The sequence below is a fragment of the Dipodomys spectabilis genome, unplaced genomic scaffold (genome assembly GCF_019054845.1).
Source record: "Dipodomys spectabilis isolate Male_0828 unplaced genomic scaffold, ASM1905484v1 ptg000141l, whole genome shotgun sequence".
Classification (NCBI taxonomy): domain Eukaryota; kingdom Metazoa; phylum Chordata; class Mammalia; order Rodentia; family Heteromyidae; genus Dipodomys; species Dipodomys spectabilis.
The window spans coordinates 3772359-3792507 of NW_024870818.1; the positions used below are offsets into that span (position 1 = coordinate 3772359).

The 20149-nt window shown below is 36.3% G+C and overlaps 1 protein-coding gene across 3 annotated transcripts in view; it reads left to right on the top strand.

Annotated features, from left to right (window-relative positions):
• The window catches only part of LOC122117516 (WD repeat containing planar cell polarity effector), a 254959-nt gene that overhangs the window by 97470 nt on the left and 137340 nt on the right, over window positions 1–20149 (top strand). For all 3 annotated transcript variants that reach the window (XM_042691281.1, XM_042691282.1, XM_042691283.1), the window contains one exon: window positions 15555–16164. In XM_042691281.1, the coding sequence (XP_042547215.1) occupies window positions 15555–16164 (610 nt within the window). The remainder of the gene's footprint in view (window positions 1–15554; window positions 16165–20149) is intronic.

The window sequence follows — 20149 nt, forward strand, 5'->3', positions numbered from 1 at the left end:
ATTCTAAGTAGAAAATTGGCTTACCAAGCAGCTAAAAAAAGAAAAGAAAACAAAGGAAACATAGAAGTAAGCTTTCTGTGACTGAATTATCTCTCTTTCAGAGGAGAAACACTTTTTAATTTATTTTATGGATATTAGAAAACCGTAGGTCTAATTTCACACTACACAGCTCTACACAACAGTCCATATCTTAATTAGAAGCACAGAGCAAAGGGAGTTATGTAGTCTAAGGAAAAAAATTCTTTTGAAAAATATATGATAGTGAAATAAAAGCAAGTTTTTATCAGTGAATTCATTAAAAAGTATATATTAACAGTGTGTGTGGGTTATTGTATGTAATGTGGTTGTTTTCATTTAAATTTTTGTATATTCTTTGCATTTGCTTTTGAAAAGTCCTTGCCATCTTTGTGGGACTACCTTATTTACTCACTTTGACAATAGTGTGATGACAACAACTTATGCCCTTACTTTTTTTTTTTAATGCCCTTACTTTTATACTTAAGAGGTATTTTTAACTTTTAAGATGTAAGGGTCTGCTAGTGCCTATGGCTTTTCTTACTCACAAAAAGCCACCTGAATTTTTTTTTTTTTTCTTTCTGTCGGTCATGGAGCTTGAATTCTGGGCTTGGGCACTGTCCCTGAACTCTTCAGCTCAAGGCTAGCACTCTACTGCTTGAGCCACAGTGCCACTTCCGGTTTTCTAGTGGTTTATTGGAGAGAAGAGTCTCACTGACTTTCCTGTCTGGGCTGGCTTTGAACCGCGATCCTCAGATCTCAGCCTCCTGAGTTGCTAGAATTACAGGCGTGAGCCACCGGCGCCTGGCTAGCCACCTGAATTTGTTTGCTAATGTAACCTCAGTAGATATCCCTATAAGAATTAAACATTATTTTTGCAGTGATTTTCAGGAGCAATAATTGATAGAAAAGTAATAATGTGCCAATAGCTAAGATAGTGTAATTAACAAAAAAATGCATCCAATAAGTATTACAGATATATTCAATTGAAAAGCCAACATATTTAAAAAGCATGTCTTACAAAGAAATGTATATAGAGTTGGATATAGTAATGTATGTACTACTGGAGACTGAGGCAGGAGGATCATGAATTTCAGGCTAGCCTGGTTAAATAGTAAGACCCTGTGCTCAAAAAATAGTAATAATAAAGGGCTGGGAAGGTGGCTTAGTGGTAGAGTGCTTGCCTAGCAAGCATGAGGCTCTGAGTTCCATTCCTCAGTACCACATATACAGAACAAACCAGAAGTGGTGCTGTGATTCAAGTGGTAGAGCACCAGCCTTGAGTGGAAGAAACTCAGGGTCAATGCTCAGGCCCTGAGTTCAAGCCCCAGGACTGGCTAAATAAATAAAATTTAAAAACTCATTACCTTGCTCATGTAATTGTAACCATTCTGTACGATATTTTCACAATAAAAAATAGTAATAATAAGAAAGAAATACTTTTATTTTTTAATTACTAATTTGAATTTGTTCTGAATGTATTTTTTTGAAGAAATGCTTTAATCTCACTGAAAGCTGTGTTAGTGGAATTAGCTTGTAGTAAAATGACAAATGCATTCTATTTTATGGGTGTTGGTGTTTATTATCTATTTTAAAGTAAAATACATAAAAATAAACAAAAGTAATAATTTAATAAGATTGAGATATTGTCAGGGGAATGCTCCCTGCAGCCAGTACTATTTTTTTAAGTACTTTGTAATATCCTGAAATATCTCCATAGGCCCTGTCACAATTGTAACCTCCTTCGTTTCCCCCAAAGGAATCACCATCGAGACATTTAATCACTTTCTTACATATTTACAGACTTTTTCCATCACCTAAGTGTGCATCCTCAGAAATCATAATTTAACATTCTCTCTTTAAAACGTTTTAATGTATATCTTCAGTCTTTTGATCTAGACGCTCTCATCTACCTCCTTCTTGTCCTTAAAACTTATCTGTTGGAACTATCGTGTTTCTCAGCCTGAATCTTGTTGTTTGTATAGGCATGGCATGGTTCAACATGTTAGTCTGTTCTTTGAAAATTCTACAGTTTTGTAGGCAGTTTTGGCAAGGTGAGATGAGGTGGTGTGTCTTTCATCAGGAGGCACATACTTTCAGCGTTTCTCACTTCTCCTAGATATTTCTTTTTTTTCCCCTTCAGCAAAATTACCTTTTTATTTTGCACTAAGTCAAAATATGATAGAAAATATACCCATAAAACATTTATATGATGCATATAAATAGGCTTTTAGAAATAGAAGCAGCAGCCAATAGACTTACCATATGATCAACAATTTATTAGCATGACAAATAGTTAAACTAATATATAAAATAAGCCATAAGCCGGGCTTATGGCTTATGGTAGCTCACGCCTGAAATCCTAGCTACTCAGGAGGCTAAGATCTGAGGATTGTGGCTCAAAGCCAGCCTGAGAAGGAAAGTCCATGAGACTAATTAACCACCAGAAAACTGGACGTGGCACTGTGGCTCAAGTGGTAAAGCGCTCACCTTGAGCTGAAGAGCTCAGAGACAGTGTCCAGGCCCAGAGTTCAAGCACCATGACTGACAAAAAAATGAAATAAAATGAATCATAAAAATGTTTCATGGTCATTTTAGCAGTCATTTCAAGAAGTCTTAACATTATTTCATTTAAATGTTTGCATTTCCATTTTTTATATCAGCAGTTATTGATAGCCAGTGCATCCATTGATTAAAGCTGCAAAATGTTAATATTCTGAGCATATTAATTCATTTTCATTAATCAGTTGTGATACATTTTATAAAGACACTTCCACTTAACTCCCATTTGTTGTTACAGTTGTTATATTCATGTAGGATAAACAGGATATGTGACTGATTCTTAAGATTTCCTAATTAAGATGGCCAATTCTAATTTTAAGAGTAGCACTAATTCATAGACTTACACATACTCAGTTTGATATGTTTGATAAATTGTAATCATAAATTGTCCCATCTCTGGTCAATGGGAGCATCTTTAAGTTGGCTCTTCTTTGTGGCGACCCCAGCAGTCTTGGGTGGCTTCCCTACTGTCTGGTGTGTCCATATGTTTTGTGCTCATCATGTTCGTTTCCTATCTTTAACTGGAATTGGTCATTTCTCCAACACTCTCTAAGTTCTTAAATGTAAAACAGTATTGTAAGCCCAAGTTGCAATATTGGACTATTGGTCTGTTGTTGTTTGGGGTCAGTTATTTCTACATTTCTATCATATTCAATTTTTGAGATTTTATACAAATACGTGTTTATAGTAAGTGCACATGGATAATGTCTACCTCAAATTCAGTAGTACAGGGTTTCTAATTTATTTTTTTCAACATACATCTGTATTTCCTCTTTTTTATATCAAAAGTTTTAGTTTAAAGACACAAGAGTGAATTAAATCCTGTAAATATTTTCCAACTTTCTTTAACAGTATACACATAATCATTCTCAGGTTAATCATACCAGTTCTACCACATCACTGTAAATTACTAAGAGCATTCAAAAGCTTGTCTGTGTTTTTCCTCATTTCTGTTACCCCCATTTTAAATAATCTCACCTTACCTATATTATTGACTATATCATTGTCGCATAAATGTTCTTTCTCTCTTAGTTCATGGGTTTTGGATTTTGTCCTTCAGATGAGTTGATATTTTATGGAGCGATTGAGAGATCAAAAACAGTCATGCCAATATTGTTATCTTTCCAGAATCAGGGAACTGTTCTAGGTCATAGTAAACACCATTTGTTTGAACCAGCCTTTTGAGAAAAATATAAGGCATTGTGTTTAGATTCATGTTTTTGCATGCAGATGTTTTAGTTATTCCAGGATGATTTATTGAAATACTCTTTTTCCATTGAATTCCCTTTATTCCTTCATTAAATATCAGTTGACTATGTCAGTGAGGGTCTCTATTCTGTTCTAGTATCTTACTGCATATCCTTTCAATAAGTATATTTTGGGAATTGTATTGTCTGTTATATAACAAGTAGTTGTGTGGCCTTGAGGATTTTATTAATATAAACATATAAAGTTATAACTTTCACATAATAAAAAATACAGATAAGAGAATATTTTACTTCCTAGTAGATATTTTTTCTAAACTTATACTCATGAACCATATTTATTATATGTGTCATAATTAGTAGAAAACTATTAAATATAGTAGATATATTAAATATAGCAGGTACATAGCAGGTATAGTATATATAGACATATGGTAGATATATTTATTTAAAGACAAATGTTACTATGTTTTTAGTTGGTCAGTAAAGACATGGCACATTCACTGCTTATTAGAAAAGCATTAGTAAACTGTGATAGAGAGCCACTTCTCAATAGAGGTGAGTCCCACACCAACATAAGTGGTCTGTATGTATGTACAGTAGTGTGAAGCATCATTGGGAATCATTGGGCTGGGAATGTGGCTTAGTGGTAGAGTGCTTGCCTAGCATGCATGAAGCTCTGGTTTCTCTTCCTCAGTACCACGTAAACAGAAAAAGCCAGAAGTGGTGCTGTGGCTCAAGTGGTAGAATGCTAGCTTTGATCAAAAGAAGCTCAGGGACAGTCCCCAGGACCTGAGTTCAGTCCCCAGGACTGGCAAATAAATAAATAAATACATAAAGGAACAACTTTAATGTATACCAATAGGAAAATAAAAATATTTTGTGGCCCATTTATTGGATGGAATGCTTCATGGAAATTGAAAAGACTAAATTAGAGCTATTTGTTTGTGTAATCTCAAAGGAATAAATTGAGCACAAAAATGACAGTATGACAGAATCATAGTATAATACATAAAAATTTAAAACAATCAAAAAATTCTGTGTGTTGTACAAGATTGCGCTGGACTGATGAAGGACAATAAGGAGAATAAATGCCAAGTTAATGTTAGCATTGTCTCCAGGGGAGAGAAAGGAATGAGGCCTGGCAGACTTTAGCTGTATACATATTTTTATTTTTAAAATTGAAACAAAAAGATGGTATTTCCTAAAGATTTTTTGTTTTTCACATATTTTTCTTCTCTACGTTTGTGTTTTGAATGTTTCATAAAAATAAAGTGTACTTTTTATCTCCTGTTCCTAAAAATTTCTGCAAAGTAAGAGGGAAATGTAGATTTCAGAAAAATCCTAGTGATAAGCTAAGAACTTCTGGTTGCTGCATAATCTTTTAAGTAACCTGTTTACCCACTGGTGGAAATTTCAGTGCCAGAAAAGTCCTTTCTTTAAATAAATTTTCCTGATTTACATTTTGGGTGATTTTAAAAAGATTTCTAGTGCTGGGAAGGTGGCTTGCCTTGCAGGCATGAGGCCCTGGGTGCTGGATTCCTCAGCACCACATAAGCAGACAAAGCCAGAAGTGGTGTTGTTGCTCAAGTAGTAGAGCGCTAGCCTTGAGCTGAAGAGCTTAAAGGCTAGCGCCCAGGCCCAGAGTTCAGGCCCCATAACTGACCAAAAAAAAAAAAAAATTCTAATAGATACCCTCTCTAGTAGAAACATGAAATTTGATCATCTCAAGCCAGTCTCTTACTGTCATTGCTTTTCTACTTTTTGTTCTTTCTGAATTTTAATTCATCTTTCAGGGATGGTATCAATCTTAATGACTGATATTTCACTTCTTTCTCTATACTGTTTTCCTCTTTGAAGATTCTTAGGTTAATTCTATATAATTTTTTCAAATTTATCCTTTTAAAGAATAAAATGCATCATTTTTATGATGCCTTTTTAACTGTTTTAACAGTTAAGCTGATTGATTTAAACTTGGATAAAACATTTTGATATAGGGTTGGTACTGCCTGCCGACTTGCTTATCTTTGAAATTAGAAAAGTTCAGGCCTTTTTATGAGTCCTTATCTTCTCTGCTATTCCTTAGCTTGCTATTTCAATTTTTTACAATTTCTCTGTAAAGAGTTTTCTTTTTAAAAATAGAAGGAAAAATAGAAGGGAAAACAGAATGTAGGCTACAGATCAACCATCTCTGGAACAATCTTCCTTCTCCAGCCCCTTCTAACACTACATAGTCTGTTAACTAACAGCTTTGTTTCTGTGTTTTTCTTCCTTAGAGTTGAAGCAGAGACATTTTATTTTAGATTTTCAGACTTTCCATATTATAGAAGTATTTTTTATCCTTTAGTTATACTATTATAACTTTTGTTAATACTGTTAAACTGTTATACTGCTCACCCCTTCTCATTTTTTGCCTGTTCACAGTGCCTTTGATCAGAACCTTTGACTCTATTCTTCATCTCAACCATTCCTACTCGATTTCTAACGGACAGTTCCTGAAGTCTCTGATACATGTTTTGAGAATCTTTAAAACATTATTAGATTTTATAATACCAAGTCTGAGGCATATTTAAGGATAGAGTAAGATCAAGAACTCAACGAGAAGGGAATTCTTGGTCATAAAGTTTTCAGAAGATAGTATTATTATAATTGTGCATGACTAAGATGAAGGGAAAAATCAGCCTTAACGTGACTTAAGCAAGTCAAAAGAGAAGCATTGAAAATAAAATTCTGCAAACACCCCTGTCCAAAAAAAAAAAAAGGAAGAAGATACAAATGAGATGCTTCCTGGAAGGTGCAAGGGCACAGCAGATTAATTTGGTAGGTATAAGTGTCACAAAAGCAATCTTCTTTTGGGGTTCTTCTTTTTCATTCTTTTCTTAAGGGCATTGTCACTTAGCATTTCTTCCTTCACTACACACCAAACATTTTGCTCTTTTAAGTTAGTATCATATCTTGGCCTTGATCATATCTTGACTAGTATTTCAATCTGAGTTCACTTTATGAGAACTAGCTGCATGAATATAAAGCAAGAGGTATCTTAGTATTTACAAATTTGAATTTTTAAGTATTTTTTTTGGTATTTGACAGTAATTGTACAGTTCTTATTGCTGTTTTCCAGTTGTTTTTTTGCAAGAAACTAACACTATGTCAAAATTAAAACGATATACTTTAATAGCTTTAAAAGGTTGCTGAAAGTTGCACGTGTTTGAGTGTTATTATCTTTCTGCAGCATACTAGCATTTTCATAGAACTAACTGAACAACTGAATTTTCTTCCCTTGCACTGAATTTGTCATCTGAATTATTTTTTTATTGATTATTCATTTCTCCCTATTTTAATACAAAATATCTCCACAGTTATATATAAATTTCAGTCTGCTTTTCCTTTCAGTTAAAAATAGTATCACAGTTTGGTAGCACTCAAGTATCATTTTACTCTTCTTTATTAAACTTTGATACTTTGTCTGCCATATAAATCCATTTATTTATAAAGCTAGATGCTGGTGCCTCATGTCTATAACCCCAGCTACTTAGGAGGCTGAGATCTGAAAATTGCAGTTCAAGGCTAGCATAGATAGACAAGTCTGTGAGACTCTTACCTCCAATAATCAACAAAAATTTGCAACTGTAGCTATAGGCCAAGTGATAGAGCACTAGCTGTGTGGACGGGTGGGCAGCATGAGAGGTGCAAGATTCAGACCATAGTACTGGCATGCACACAGACACAGACACTCATGCACACAAGTACACACATACAACACATTATTTGTACACATTTTCCCATGTATTTATCTTGTTTTGCTTTATTTTATTATAGTACTACATGTCACCTTTGTTACAATATTATATAAATTTATTATTTTCATAAACAAATGATTTTCTCATTTAATATTATTGGTTATCTTTTTAATTGGAAGAGGCCTGATCTCAAGATCATAGGTGGCCTGACCAAGCTTCTATCATTGGTGGTAGATAAGATGTTGGAGTCAAGATGCATTGTATTCAAATAGCAACCCTTACCGGGTGCCTGTGGTTCATACCTGTAATCCTAGCTACTCAGGAGGCTGAGATCTGAGGATCGAGGTTCAAAGCCAGCCAGGTCAGGAAAGTCTGTGAGACTCTTATCTCCAATAAACCACTAGAAAACCGGAAGTAGCGCTGTGGTTTAAGTGGTAGAGGGCTCACCTTGAGCTGAAGAGCACAGGGACAGCGCCCAAGCCCAGAGTTCAAGCCCCACAACCAACCAACCAAAAAAAAAAAGCAACTCTTTGGTACAGCTAAAGATAATTTAAAATAGCTGGGCACTGGAGACTCACACCTTTAATCCTAGCTACTCAGGAGGCTGAGATCTGAGGATAAAGGTTCAAGTCTACCTGGAGAGGAAAGTCTAGGAGACTCTTATTTCCAGTGCACCACCAAAATGCTAGAAGAAGAGGTGTGATTCAAGTGGTAGAGCAGTAGCCTTAAGCACAAAAACTTAGGGACAGGGTCCTGGAAAAGCCCAAGGACAGACAGACATATGTATACTCACACAAAAAGATAATAAAACATATATTAAAAGAAAGAAAAAGATGTTAGATCCATTGAATCCATATCTATAGACAAACCAGTGTGCCAACAAGGCTGAGCATGGGGTGGAAATCTAGATGTTAGTTGTGTCCACAGTTGTATGTACTAAAAACCATCAAATTAAGCAGTTTAAATAAATGAATAAAGCAAATAAAAATGAATAAATGAAAATATTCTTTAAATCTCAGAATTAAGTATATTTTAATTAAATTAAAATCATGAACTTTGTGGATTTTATTTAAAATATGTCCACTGAATAGTCTTACCATATGCCAAGTGCAGTATTAAATATTACAAATAAATAAAATCCATTTAGTAATAACTTCTTTCCTCTTCCTCCTCCTCTTTTTCCTCTTCCTCTTCCTCCTCCTCCTCCTCCTTCTCCCTCTTCTTCTTCCTCTTCCTCTTCTTCCTTCTTCCTCCTTCTTTCTTCTTCTCCCTCCTCCTCCCTCCCTTTCTCCCCTTCCCCTCTTCCTTTCCTTCCTCTTCCCCCTCCTCCTCCCTACCCTTCCTCCTCCTCCTCCTCCTCATTCTTCTTCACCAGTCCTGGGGCTTGAACCCAGGCCTGGGCACTGTCCCTCTTTTGCTCAGGACTAGTACTCTACCACTTGAGCCACAGCACTACTTCTGGCTTTTTCTGTGGTACTGAGTAATCAAATCCTGGGTTTCAGGTATGCTACGCAAGCATTCTACCACTAAGCCACATTCCCAGCCTTAGTAGTAACTTCTAAAATACATCTTTACTACATTTAAAATTATATTTATAGTTGTTACTTATGTATCAACCATAAATTCTAAATAATGAAATAGAGATTTTATTAAGTAACAATGTCTTTCATTCTTTTTGTTTTCTGTACTACTGACCAAAGAATTCAGAGATTTCTCTTTAGGAATGACGGTAATAGCCACTGTTTATTAAGGGCTTTTCAGTCCTTCCAAACTAGTCACATTATTTTTTATTCTTACAGCAATCTTGTAAATAGATCCTTAATTTAAAGGCAAATACATCCTTAATTTATGTGTGAGAAAATTACAATTCTGAGAGATGAGTTTGTTGAGGAACTCAGAATACCTTTGCCAAAATAAAAACCAGCTCTGTTAGTGTGTTTCTTCTGTATAAAGTGTTGTGATGACTACATGTCCAAGTTAGAGTCACGTTCATATTAGACCACAAGCATATGAAATACTTTAAACATATAGATAGTTTAATGTTACAAGCATATGAAATACTTTAAACATATAGATGGTTTAATGTTACTAGTATCTTATCATTCTGAGTCATATAAACTCAACTATTCTTGACACAGTACTGCTTTCATAAGACTACATGCAACATCATAGAAGCAACCGATATTAAACTAGAATATTGTTTTATGTCTGTATAATTTTAGCTGTTATTAATAGCAGAGTTGTCAGAACAGAAAAATACTTTCAGGAATGAAAATGGGTTGTGTCAGGAAAATGACCTAATTTTTATTCTGAGGAGATATTTTAGTGTTCATGTGCCTATTGTAGTTCATTTTAGGGATATTTTAACTTTTTTTGTTAGTGCTGTGGTTTGAATTCAGGACGTTATGCTTGCTAAGCAAGTGCTCTACCACTAGATCCAGCATTCCAGATATATTTTGACATTTTAGATTTATCTTCAAGTCTCTCTCATTTTCAATATGACTCAATCTAAGAACGTAATATCTTTAAAAGAAGCCAGCTTAGTAAGACTCCTCCTTCCAAATTTCTGTAATCACGCACAGCAAAATTGCCTTTAGTATTCACTGCCAGACAAGAACAGCTCAGCAGGAGTTTCTTTCTTCCCTACCCCAGAGCTACCTGGCTCCCTTGTCATTTGCATACATTGTCCCTTTGGTCCCTTCACCTTTTATACTCTTCTTTCTGCTGTAGGGGGATCTTCTTGCAACACTTAATGTTCTCAATGCCCTGTGGTTCTCATTCTATCTCTGGGTTTACTTAGAGGAAAAACTGATACGATGCAGTTATGTAAATTTACATATTACTGTTTTCACACAGACCTGCATTCAAACTACAAATCTATCATTGATTAACTTTTGAGACCAAGATCAATTCATACCTTCTCAATAACTACCTTTGTCATAATAGAATATAGATTATAATACCTATCTATGAGGTATTGAAGAGACTAAAACAATGTATGGAAAGTAATTATATCCTTCTATTGAAACCTATGTGTCACAAATACTTTTTAAGCTTATCTATTTATTTACTAATTTTTGTAACACCAGGAATCAAACTCAGGGCTTCATACTTGCTAGTCTAGTATTCTACCTACACCTTCAGCTCATGGTATTTTTAATTACTATATAAGACATTTTCTTTCTTAAGTGAGTGTCAGTCATACGATCCATAGTTATAGAAACAGTTGGGGAGACAGCAAGTCATCTTCTGACTATGGCTACTTTTGTAGAATAATCTGGGTTGAAAAGCATATACAAGTAGGATGAAGTCTTTTTCTCCCCCTCCCCCCCCCTCTTTTGTCAGTTGTGGGTCTCAAACCTGGGGCCTGGGTACTGTACTTGAGCTCTCAACTCAAGGTTTTTGCTCTACTTCCTGAGCCACAGTGCCACTTCCTCCTCTTTCTCTTGATGGGACTATTAAATCTATTAGCGAGGGTCTTGCAGATTTCTGGAATGAAAGATGCCTAGGATCCTTCTTCGTGGAACTTGAGCCTTGTGACCTGTAGACCACACTGCCCTCTGCTGACCTGTGTTGATACAGGCTATCCTCAGTATGAACTAGCATTTTAATTACCTTCAGTTGAAAATATTTAGTATGCTCTAAGGCTTCCTTGGCAAAAATATACCTTCTGAAATGTGATATTTCAACCAGCATTACAATGTTTGGTTTTGTTAAATTCATAGTTTAAAAAGTTTATTGCATATTTTGTACCAGCATAGTTTTGCCTTTTGGGTACATAGGTATGAAAGGTATAAAATGCGAAAGAAAGATTTTTGGTTTGTCTTTATTGTCTCTTGAGACAGAGTCTCGCTTATAGCTCATGCTGTCCTTAAACTTGATATGTATCCCAAGCTGGTCTCCAACTCACAATCTTCCTGCCTTCATCTCCTGAATGCTAGGACTCGTGACTTGCACCTCCAAACCCTGCTAGTGTGATAATAAGGACTTAAAATGAAACTCCAAAAGTAAATAGAAGGTTACATATCACAATATAGACACTGACCGAGTTGGGAGTGGGAAGTGGATATGGAAGTGGGAATAAAGCAGAGGTGCCACCTACCTGGAAGGAATCCAGAAAACAGGGATGATTTTGGTCTAGTTTTTTAAGGAAGAAGTTCTCTATGCGTGAAGAGGAATTCAGATGAAGGATGAAAGTAAAGTGATATGCCTGGAGAAAATGTGGAGCAGGTTCTGGTCTGAGCTCAGGATAGAGTACGTTCAGTGAGACTGTAGGGAATATCACTAGAATTTATATCATGTCATATCATGTTATATCGTGCCCTTCCTTTGCTCAAAACTTGCTTATGGCGTCTCATCTCATTGGAGAAAAATGTTGGAGTCTCTTATTAGTCTACAACTTATTATTCAATAATCCTCCCCCTCAATTCCCATTTTCCACTGCTCTCTTTTTGTTCCTCCTTCTCTAGCCATAGTGAATCACTCAGCAGGCCATAGAGCTTCTGCCTCAGTGCTTGTCTCATCTGCCTGGAGTTCTTCTCTTCTAGATGGCCGCAGGCTCCCCATTTCAGGCCGTCTTTATCAGAGAGACCTACCTGACCTCTCAATATCATGCCCCTTCCCACTCCCTTTGCTCTCACTTAGCTTTTTTTTACTCCGTGGTACTTGTGTAGTACAAATATAGAGTATCTATGTGCATTTAATTGTTAATTATTGCCTTTTCTTTCATTATGAAAGTATGATGAGGATAGGAAATGCTACCCCAAATAGAGCAATTTGGCACACTGAGTATATTAAGCTGAAGGATTTGGAGAAAATAGCAGAAGCAGAAAGATCTCTCTAGTCCTCTTTCTTTCTCTTCTCCTATCTTTCTCTCCTGACAGAATCATCTGACCTACTTCCCCTGAAAGTAGGCCAGAAGATCTTCCTGTGGCCCTCTATACAGAGGAAAGAAATGAAGATAGAGAGACACCAAAAATATGAATGGACAGGCCTTGCTAATTTCCTTCCAGTTTGTTTCCTATAGGTTTCACAGTAATCCTTGATTACTGGCCTTGATCAAGCATGGCTTCAAAAAATCAAATGAAATTTCAAAACCAAAAATTTTAAATTCCCATTCACATTACACAGTTCAGTTGGTGCCAAGAATCTCAATCAGGTTCCTAGTGCCATTAGTTGCATTTGAATGGTTGTATGATCTGCTTTGTGTTTGCCTGCCCATAGTGTTGTGAAAATATGCCTGCCAAAAGTATATAGTTCTCCCAAATCAAGGTAAAAGTTAATGTGCTTAATCTAAATGTTAAAATTTTTAGACTTGAAAGGCAGAATATCTTCAATAGAAGTTGGGTAGCATTATGGGAAAGATGAATCAGTCACCCACATGATGGTACTGAACCCTATTGCATTCCGAGCATTCGCAGATTTTCCTTAACAGCAGTCTCTTGGAACCACATGCCTACAGATACCAATGGTCCACTGTGCATGCTTTTCATCCAGTCATACTGCATAAATGGGCCATTGTTTTCATGAAACATAAGCATAGAGTCCACAGTTTAACCTGGGTCTGGGGTCTTCATGCCATGTAAAACTGATTAAAGAATTTAGTTGTGCTTCTTTCTTCAGAACCTTCTTTTTGTTATAGTGTATCAGCCTGGAACTTTTACAAAATTTTTTTGGGGGGTGGGAGGTCAGTCATGGGGCTTGAACTCTGGGTCTAGGCACTGTCCCTCAACTCTTCAGCTCAAAGCGAGCGCTCTACCATTTGAACCACAGCGCCACTTCCGATTATCTGGTGGTTTATTGGAGATAAGAGTTTCACAGACTTTCCTTGCCCGAGCTGGCTTTGAACGACAATCTTCAAATCTCAGCCTCCTAGTAGCTAGGATTACAGGTGTGAGCCACCAGCACCTGGCCTTTTACAACTTTTGTTTAGGAGAAGATGCTATTTTCTCTCTGGTACAGTGTATGGGACCCAAGGGAGAGGATTTGCTAGCTGCTGTGTCCCTTCTAGTACCTGGCTCACAAAAAGAACGAGAAAGTGATCACAAGGGAAGGAAGGAATGGAACATATTCAACACATTTGTATTCTAAGGCAAGGGAATAAAAATTTAACTCATTAGTCAATGTAATCTCAAAATCTGTAAAAAGTGTGTTGCCATTGAAATGTTTGAATATTGAAAGGACTGAAAAAAACAAAAGCATTTTAATTTGGTGATAATATGTAAGATAGATGTTTCAAAACATCACATCTATCCCTCCTCCCCTGCTAACCCAACATAGCTCTTATGTGCTTTTTTTTTTTTTTTTTTTCTAGTCCTAGGGCTTGAACTCAAGGCCTGGGTACTGTCCCTGAGCTTGAGCTTCTTTTAATCAAGGCTAGCTCTACCACTTGAGCCATAGTACCACTTCTGGCTTTTCCTGTTTATGTACTACTGAGGAATTGAACCCAGGGCTTCATGCATGCTAGGCAAGCACTCTACCACTAAGCCAGCCCTCTGTGTGCTTTTTGGTGTATTACACACTTTAAATTTTGAAATAGTTTGACTCACAAGAAATTGTTAAAATGGTACAGTGAGTTCTCTTTATGTACTTGCCTCCTATGGTAATAACCTACATTACTACAGAACGGGGTCACAAGCAATGTCCTTGATGCAGTACTATTAACTCAGACAAACCTAAGTCAGATATAGTCAGATTTACATTCACTGTTGTTTCTGTTTTTGTTTTTTTGTCAGTTGTGGGGCTTGAACTCTGGGCCTGGGTGCTGTCCCTCACCTCTTCAGCTCAAGGCTAACAGCACTCTACCACTTGAGCCACATTACCACTTCTGGCTTTTTCTGTTTATGTGGTACTGAGGAATTGAATCCATTGCCTCATGCATTCTAGGCAAGCACTCTACCACTGACCCACATTCCCAGCCAACATGCACTTTTTTTTGGGGGGGGGGGGGTGTGAAATTCTAAAAAAATTTTATCAAGTGCATCTAATTTTTGAAAGTCAATATTTTCAAAAAAATCCTCTTTAATAACATTCTGCTGGCTTCTGACCTTCCATAATTAACTTGGATAAAGTAAATTTGTTTGTTCTGAATTGATGTTTCTTGTAGGCAAGTAGCCTTTCCTTTCTACAGATAAGAAACTTTAAAATTTTATATATATATATATATATATATCAATAGATAAATATAGGTATCACACACACACACACACATACACACAAACTGGCTCAAGTGGCACAGTGCCTGGCATGAGCAAGAAATTCCATAGAGAGCATGAGGTCCTGAGTTAAAACCCTGGAACAGTCTCTGTGTGTGTGTGTGTGTGTGTATTTTTGTTGATTAATTGGACATAAGCATCTCTTGGACTTTTGTATCTGAGCTAGCCTCAAACCAAGAACCTCAGGTCTCAGCCTCCTGAGTACCTAGGATTATAGGCATAAATAATTCCAGTTTGCTTCACCAGTATTAACTAATATTATTTACTTGGTCTAATTTTAATTTAAAACTAGTACATGATATCATTTCTTCCCATTGGCCATTTTTCTACTTAGCAATCTGTTATATCCTTCTCAATAGCAAAATAAACCTATAAGAGTGTTTAAATAGAGTCCTAAAGTGTTTTCTTGGAATGCTTAGCCCTACTAATTGTATTTTTGCTAAGTAATTTCTAAATTGGGAAGCCTGGTGGGTGGGAAGGGGATTCACTAATCCTTTTTCCTTTCTGACTTCTAACTTTTCAAGATATTCTGCTAGGCATACTATTTTACTAAAAGCCCACTTTATCTTTATATATTATAGGACCTAATCAACTTTAAGTGACATAATTTTTTCAAAATCAAATATTTATGTTAAAAATCTTATAGTTTCATACCTGAAGCTGTGCTATAATATAGATACTGACCTCTGTGTGCTCAGCACTATTATATATCTACATATTGCTGATGTTTAAGGTAGTAATTGATGGTTTGTAATAAAATGCAGTGGCAGCTGAAGAAAAACCAAAGTCAATCAGAATGTCTTTGACATTTCTTACAGGTATTAAGTTCTGTTCGCACAGAATGGGAGCCACTGGATGTTTGCTTTCTCACCAAACAGCCTTATCAGGTGGTCACAGTGGAGCACTCTGTCAGTGTAGACCACGAGCCCATGGCTGACAGCTGCATCTATGAATGTGTTCGGAACAAAATTCATTGTGTATCAGTCACTAGAATACCACTAAGATCGAAGGCCATTAGCTGCTGTAGGAGTGTTACTGAAGACAAACTGATTCTGGGCTGTGAAGATTCTTCAGTAATTCTTTATGAAACTCATCATGGAGTGACTCTGTTGGCCCAGGCTGAACTTTTGCCTTCATTAATAAGCTGCCACCCAAGTGGTGCCATTCTGCTAGTTGGCAGCAACCAAGGGGAACTGCAAATTTTTGATATGGCTCTATCCCCTATTAACATCCAGCTCTTGGCTGAAGACCACTTACCCAGGGTGACTTTGCAATTCAGCAAGTTATTTGATGTTTCCAGCAGCCTTGTTCAGATGCAGTGGATAGCCCCTCCAGCTGTTTCTCAGAAGCTTGAAAGTGGAAGTGTCTGTGACCTTCTCTTTCTTAGGATGGACAGAGGACCCTTGGGTGTGCTTTTGTTTAAGCTTGGTAAGTCAAGGAAATTGGTGAATACAGTGTTTATGATGATGGCATCACTGAGGAAATACGACTATTCTTGGAAAGTAGATTTTCTGTTTGCCGTCCCTAAAAATGGTTGGCTTTCAAACACTTCCTGTAATTTCCTCAAAAAAGCTCTGTGGCTAACTTTCCAATGACCTACTAAAATAGTCCTAAAAAGTAAATAAAAATAGAGTTTTTTACAAGGTATTTTCTATATCCATTGACAACTTATGTGTTTTTGGAATGTTAATACTTTTTCTATCATGACTGTCTTAGATGATCCGTGTATGTTTCCCAGGTTAGAAGTTATCAAGTAAATGCTTTAAAGAATCATATTTACTTAGAATTTGCTAAAGATCTCTATTGTAATTTTTTGTTTGCCATAGGGAAAAATATCCAAAAGGATTTACCAATATCTCTAAAATAATTTATTAATATAGCTTATTTCAATAAAGAAACCTTTTTTGATTAGTCTATATTAATTGTAAAAAGGGGCTTCATTCTAATATGTTCATATATGCATACATAATATGATATTTCTACACATACAATCTTTGATAAAATTCACTTCCCAAAAAATTTAAAATGAAAATTTTTCTGATGATTCATCTGTTCTTTGTAGCTTTCCATTACCAAACATCCTGAAATAGCACTGACTACTTTAGGTAGTTTTGTATAATTTAACATTCTTGAGAGAACTTAAGTTTAAAATTTTGTTAAATTAGTTCATATTACAGTTGCTTGAAAAGATAGAAAAATGAAAACATTTTTAAAACCTCCCATAAGATTTGGCTATGTGATGCAGAGTTAATTTTTTAAAGGTATTGTAGAAGATTCACAGCATTCGAGTGTTTGTTAAATAACTTTTAGTTTAATTTTATTTGTGTTTATTTGTCTCTGAAATTGAAGATATGAAATAAATCTGGTGAAAATGACCTGATTAACCTGCAAGGCATATGTGTGTGTGTGTGTGTGTGTGTGTGTGTGTGTGTGTATGTATATATATATTACATATATAATGGGAGTTCTGTGCCCCTTCTACAAAATAAGAATGCAGCTAAATTTTCTAGTCAGTAAGTTAATATTGCTCAAAGAATACTTCAAATCTCATTTATTATGAGATAATGCAGTTATACTTTGCCCAACTACATGTTTAACAGTTGTATGTCTCCATACACAACACTAATTAAAGTGGATGTTTGATGTTTTGCATGTCTGTTAAAACACACACTCTTCTCTGTGTCTCTTGTCTTGCTACATAGATCTCTTTTTCTTTCTCTCTCTCTCCCTCTCACCCTTTAAATTACTCAGTTACCTGTCAAACAGAAGGCTGTCTGCCCACGTAGACCTAGTTTTTCTTCAGCCCTCCCTTGTGGGCCTACTCACAACAGCTTTGCAAAAAGCACAGCTTTCTCTTCCTATCTCTAGCACATTTGCCTTCTTACTAAAGTAAACAGGCTCTCAGTGGAGGGATTTAGAGGGCTTCCTGCTAATTGCCAGCTTGTAAACTTAATTGGACTGTCTCCCTGGGCACTGTTCCTAAATCAATTAGGCAATGAGTTGGCTGTCACCTCTTTTTCCCAAGAAGGTCTCTTGGAAGCGGATTATCCAATAGAAGACGAGCATTCAAATAAAAAGGTGATAACTTCTGCAACTGACATTTATCATTTAAATTTTCTTTTCAGTATGACTCTTAAGTTTTTTAGGATAGAGAAATTGTATAGTCCTAAGGTTCTTTAAAAGATCTAAACATAGAATTTATAAGGATTTTTAAAGCTTATTTCTCATTATTAATGTATTATAAGATTAATAACATTTAAATCAAATTGTTTTTCCTGGGAAGAGTAGACTCCTTGAAATAGTAGATTCCAACTAGCAATCTTTTAAAAAGAAAACTCAGTTTTAAAGAACAGATTTTTCTTATGATCTGCTACTAAATACATCCAAAAATTAATATACTTCTTGAATTAACACAGAGCTGATTCTGGGCATCCATGTGGCATTTTCATGTATAATTCAAGTTGCTGCATATGTAAACAGGTAGTTGCATGTGCAGTTTCCCCACTAGGAGCATTTATGAGATTCTTTTTCAGATACTTGTTATGCAAGCCTTTGGAAAATCTGACATGAAAGGTGTAGCTTATGATTTAAAATTGTAAAGACAGATCATAGATCATAGTTTAAAATAGAATGCTGTCATATGTAAACGTGGCAGTGGCTGATGCCAACATGCGAAGATCTTTGGATCTTGACTCCTAGATTAGGTCAGTTAGTGTAGAGTTGAAGGAAAACAGTTCCAAGGGTAGAGTTTCCCTCTTAATCTTTTCTTTTCTTTTTTCTTTTCTTTTTTTTTGTCGGTTATGGAAGCTTGAACTCTGGGCCTGGGCACTATCCCTAAACTCTTCAGCTCAAGGCTAACGCTCTACCACTTTAGCCACTGCTCCACTTCCTGAGAGGTTTATTGGAGATAAGAGTCTCACAGACTTTCCTGCCCCGGGCTAGCTTTGAACCGTGATCCTCAGATCTCAGCCTTCTGAGTAGCTAGGATTACAGGCTTGAGCCACCAGTGCCCTACTCCCACTTAATCCTTATAGTAACTGCATAAACATTTTTGAATATTAAAAGTCCATCTTTACTATTATTGGAAGTATCTGTCCTCAGGAAGCAGCTAGAATTCTTATCTTCCTACAGGAAGCCAAGAAATTTTACCTTATGTAGAGCATTAAATACAGAATGTCTTTATGTGGCAGTCATTATTCCATACTTTTCACATACATAGACCGTGGTTAAAGAGGAAGAAGGGCCCTTAATTATACTACTGAGGTATTAAAGCGCCTCTACTCTCACTGGAACTTTTTCCAACTCTCACTGCTCTCTTTAAACTCACATAACCAGCTCCATCTTCTCTCAGCAGAGTAGCTCATGTCTTAATTGGCCCTTCATTAAGTATCTGCTTAATGCAGGTGTCCAGCCATCTAACCATTTCCCTACATGCACTTGCATATTTCCCTCCCAATCCCAAGGAAAGGGAATCTCTCCTTTTGTCCTAGAGTAGTTACTTCCCTGCATCCACTGTAGATCTCATAATATCCTCTTTCATGTTTTTACTTTATCACTTCACCAGGTAAACAAACAACTCTTTCTTTTTGTTTTGTTTGGCAACACCAGAGATTGATCTTCGGGCCATACACTTATTTTGTAGGTACTTTGTCGCTAGAAGGACCCTAGCCTTTCTTTGATTTATTTTTTGGCTAGAGTCTTGTGTTCTTGTCTGGGGCTAACTTCAGACTGCAGTTCTTTTACCTATCCCTCTCAGTAGTTGGGACTACAGATAGATGTGTATTACTATCACCCAGTTTATATGTTGAGATAGGGGTCTTTTTTTTTTTTTTTTGTCTTATCTGGCTTCAAACTGCAGTCCTCTTGAACTTTGCTTCCCCAGTACCTAGGAGTACAAGCATAAGCCCAAAAAACGCTTCCAAGTGGTTTCCTCATTATTGATCAAATGATTGCTTTTCATAGCCATCATTGATATAATAGTAAGCATCAACTTTCTCCACCTCTTCACTTCTCTTCACTCCTCATTGTGTTCTGGTTTGTGTCTGCAGTGTTCTCTGGGGCTGCCCTAGGGAAGATTTATGGGTGGTTTCCTACATGATAATTATATTCCTTGTTCCTTGATGACTTTTCAGAACTGGTTGGTTGCTGACTACCTCCACTGTCATAGAACCCTCATGGCATTTGCTTTTCTGACCCCAGATTCAGCTTTTCATTACTTCTTTATACTCTTCTGACTGCTCATGAAGATGCTGGGTCTCCAGGATTCTGGTTTTTTTTTTTTAGCGGTGTTTCATTTTATTGAAGGGGGAGGCATGTTTACTTTTAGTCCTTATCTTTCCTCTTATCCTGGGTATGCTCAGCTAGAAATCCTTCAGCCACTGCAGTACCTTGATCATGAACTTTGCAGCCTCCA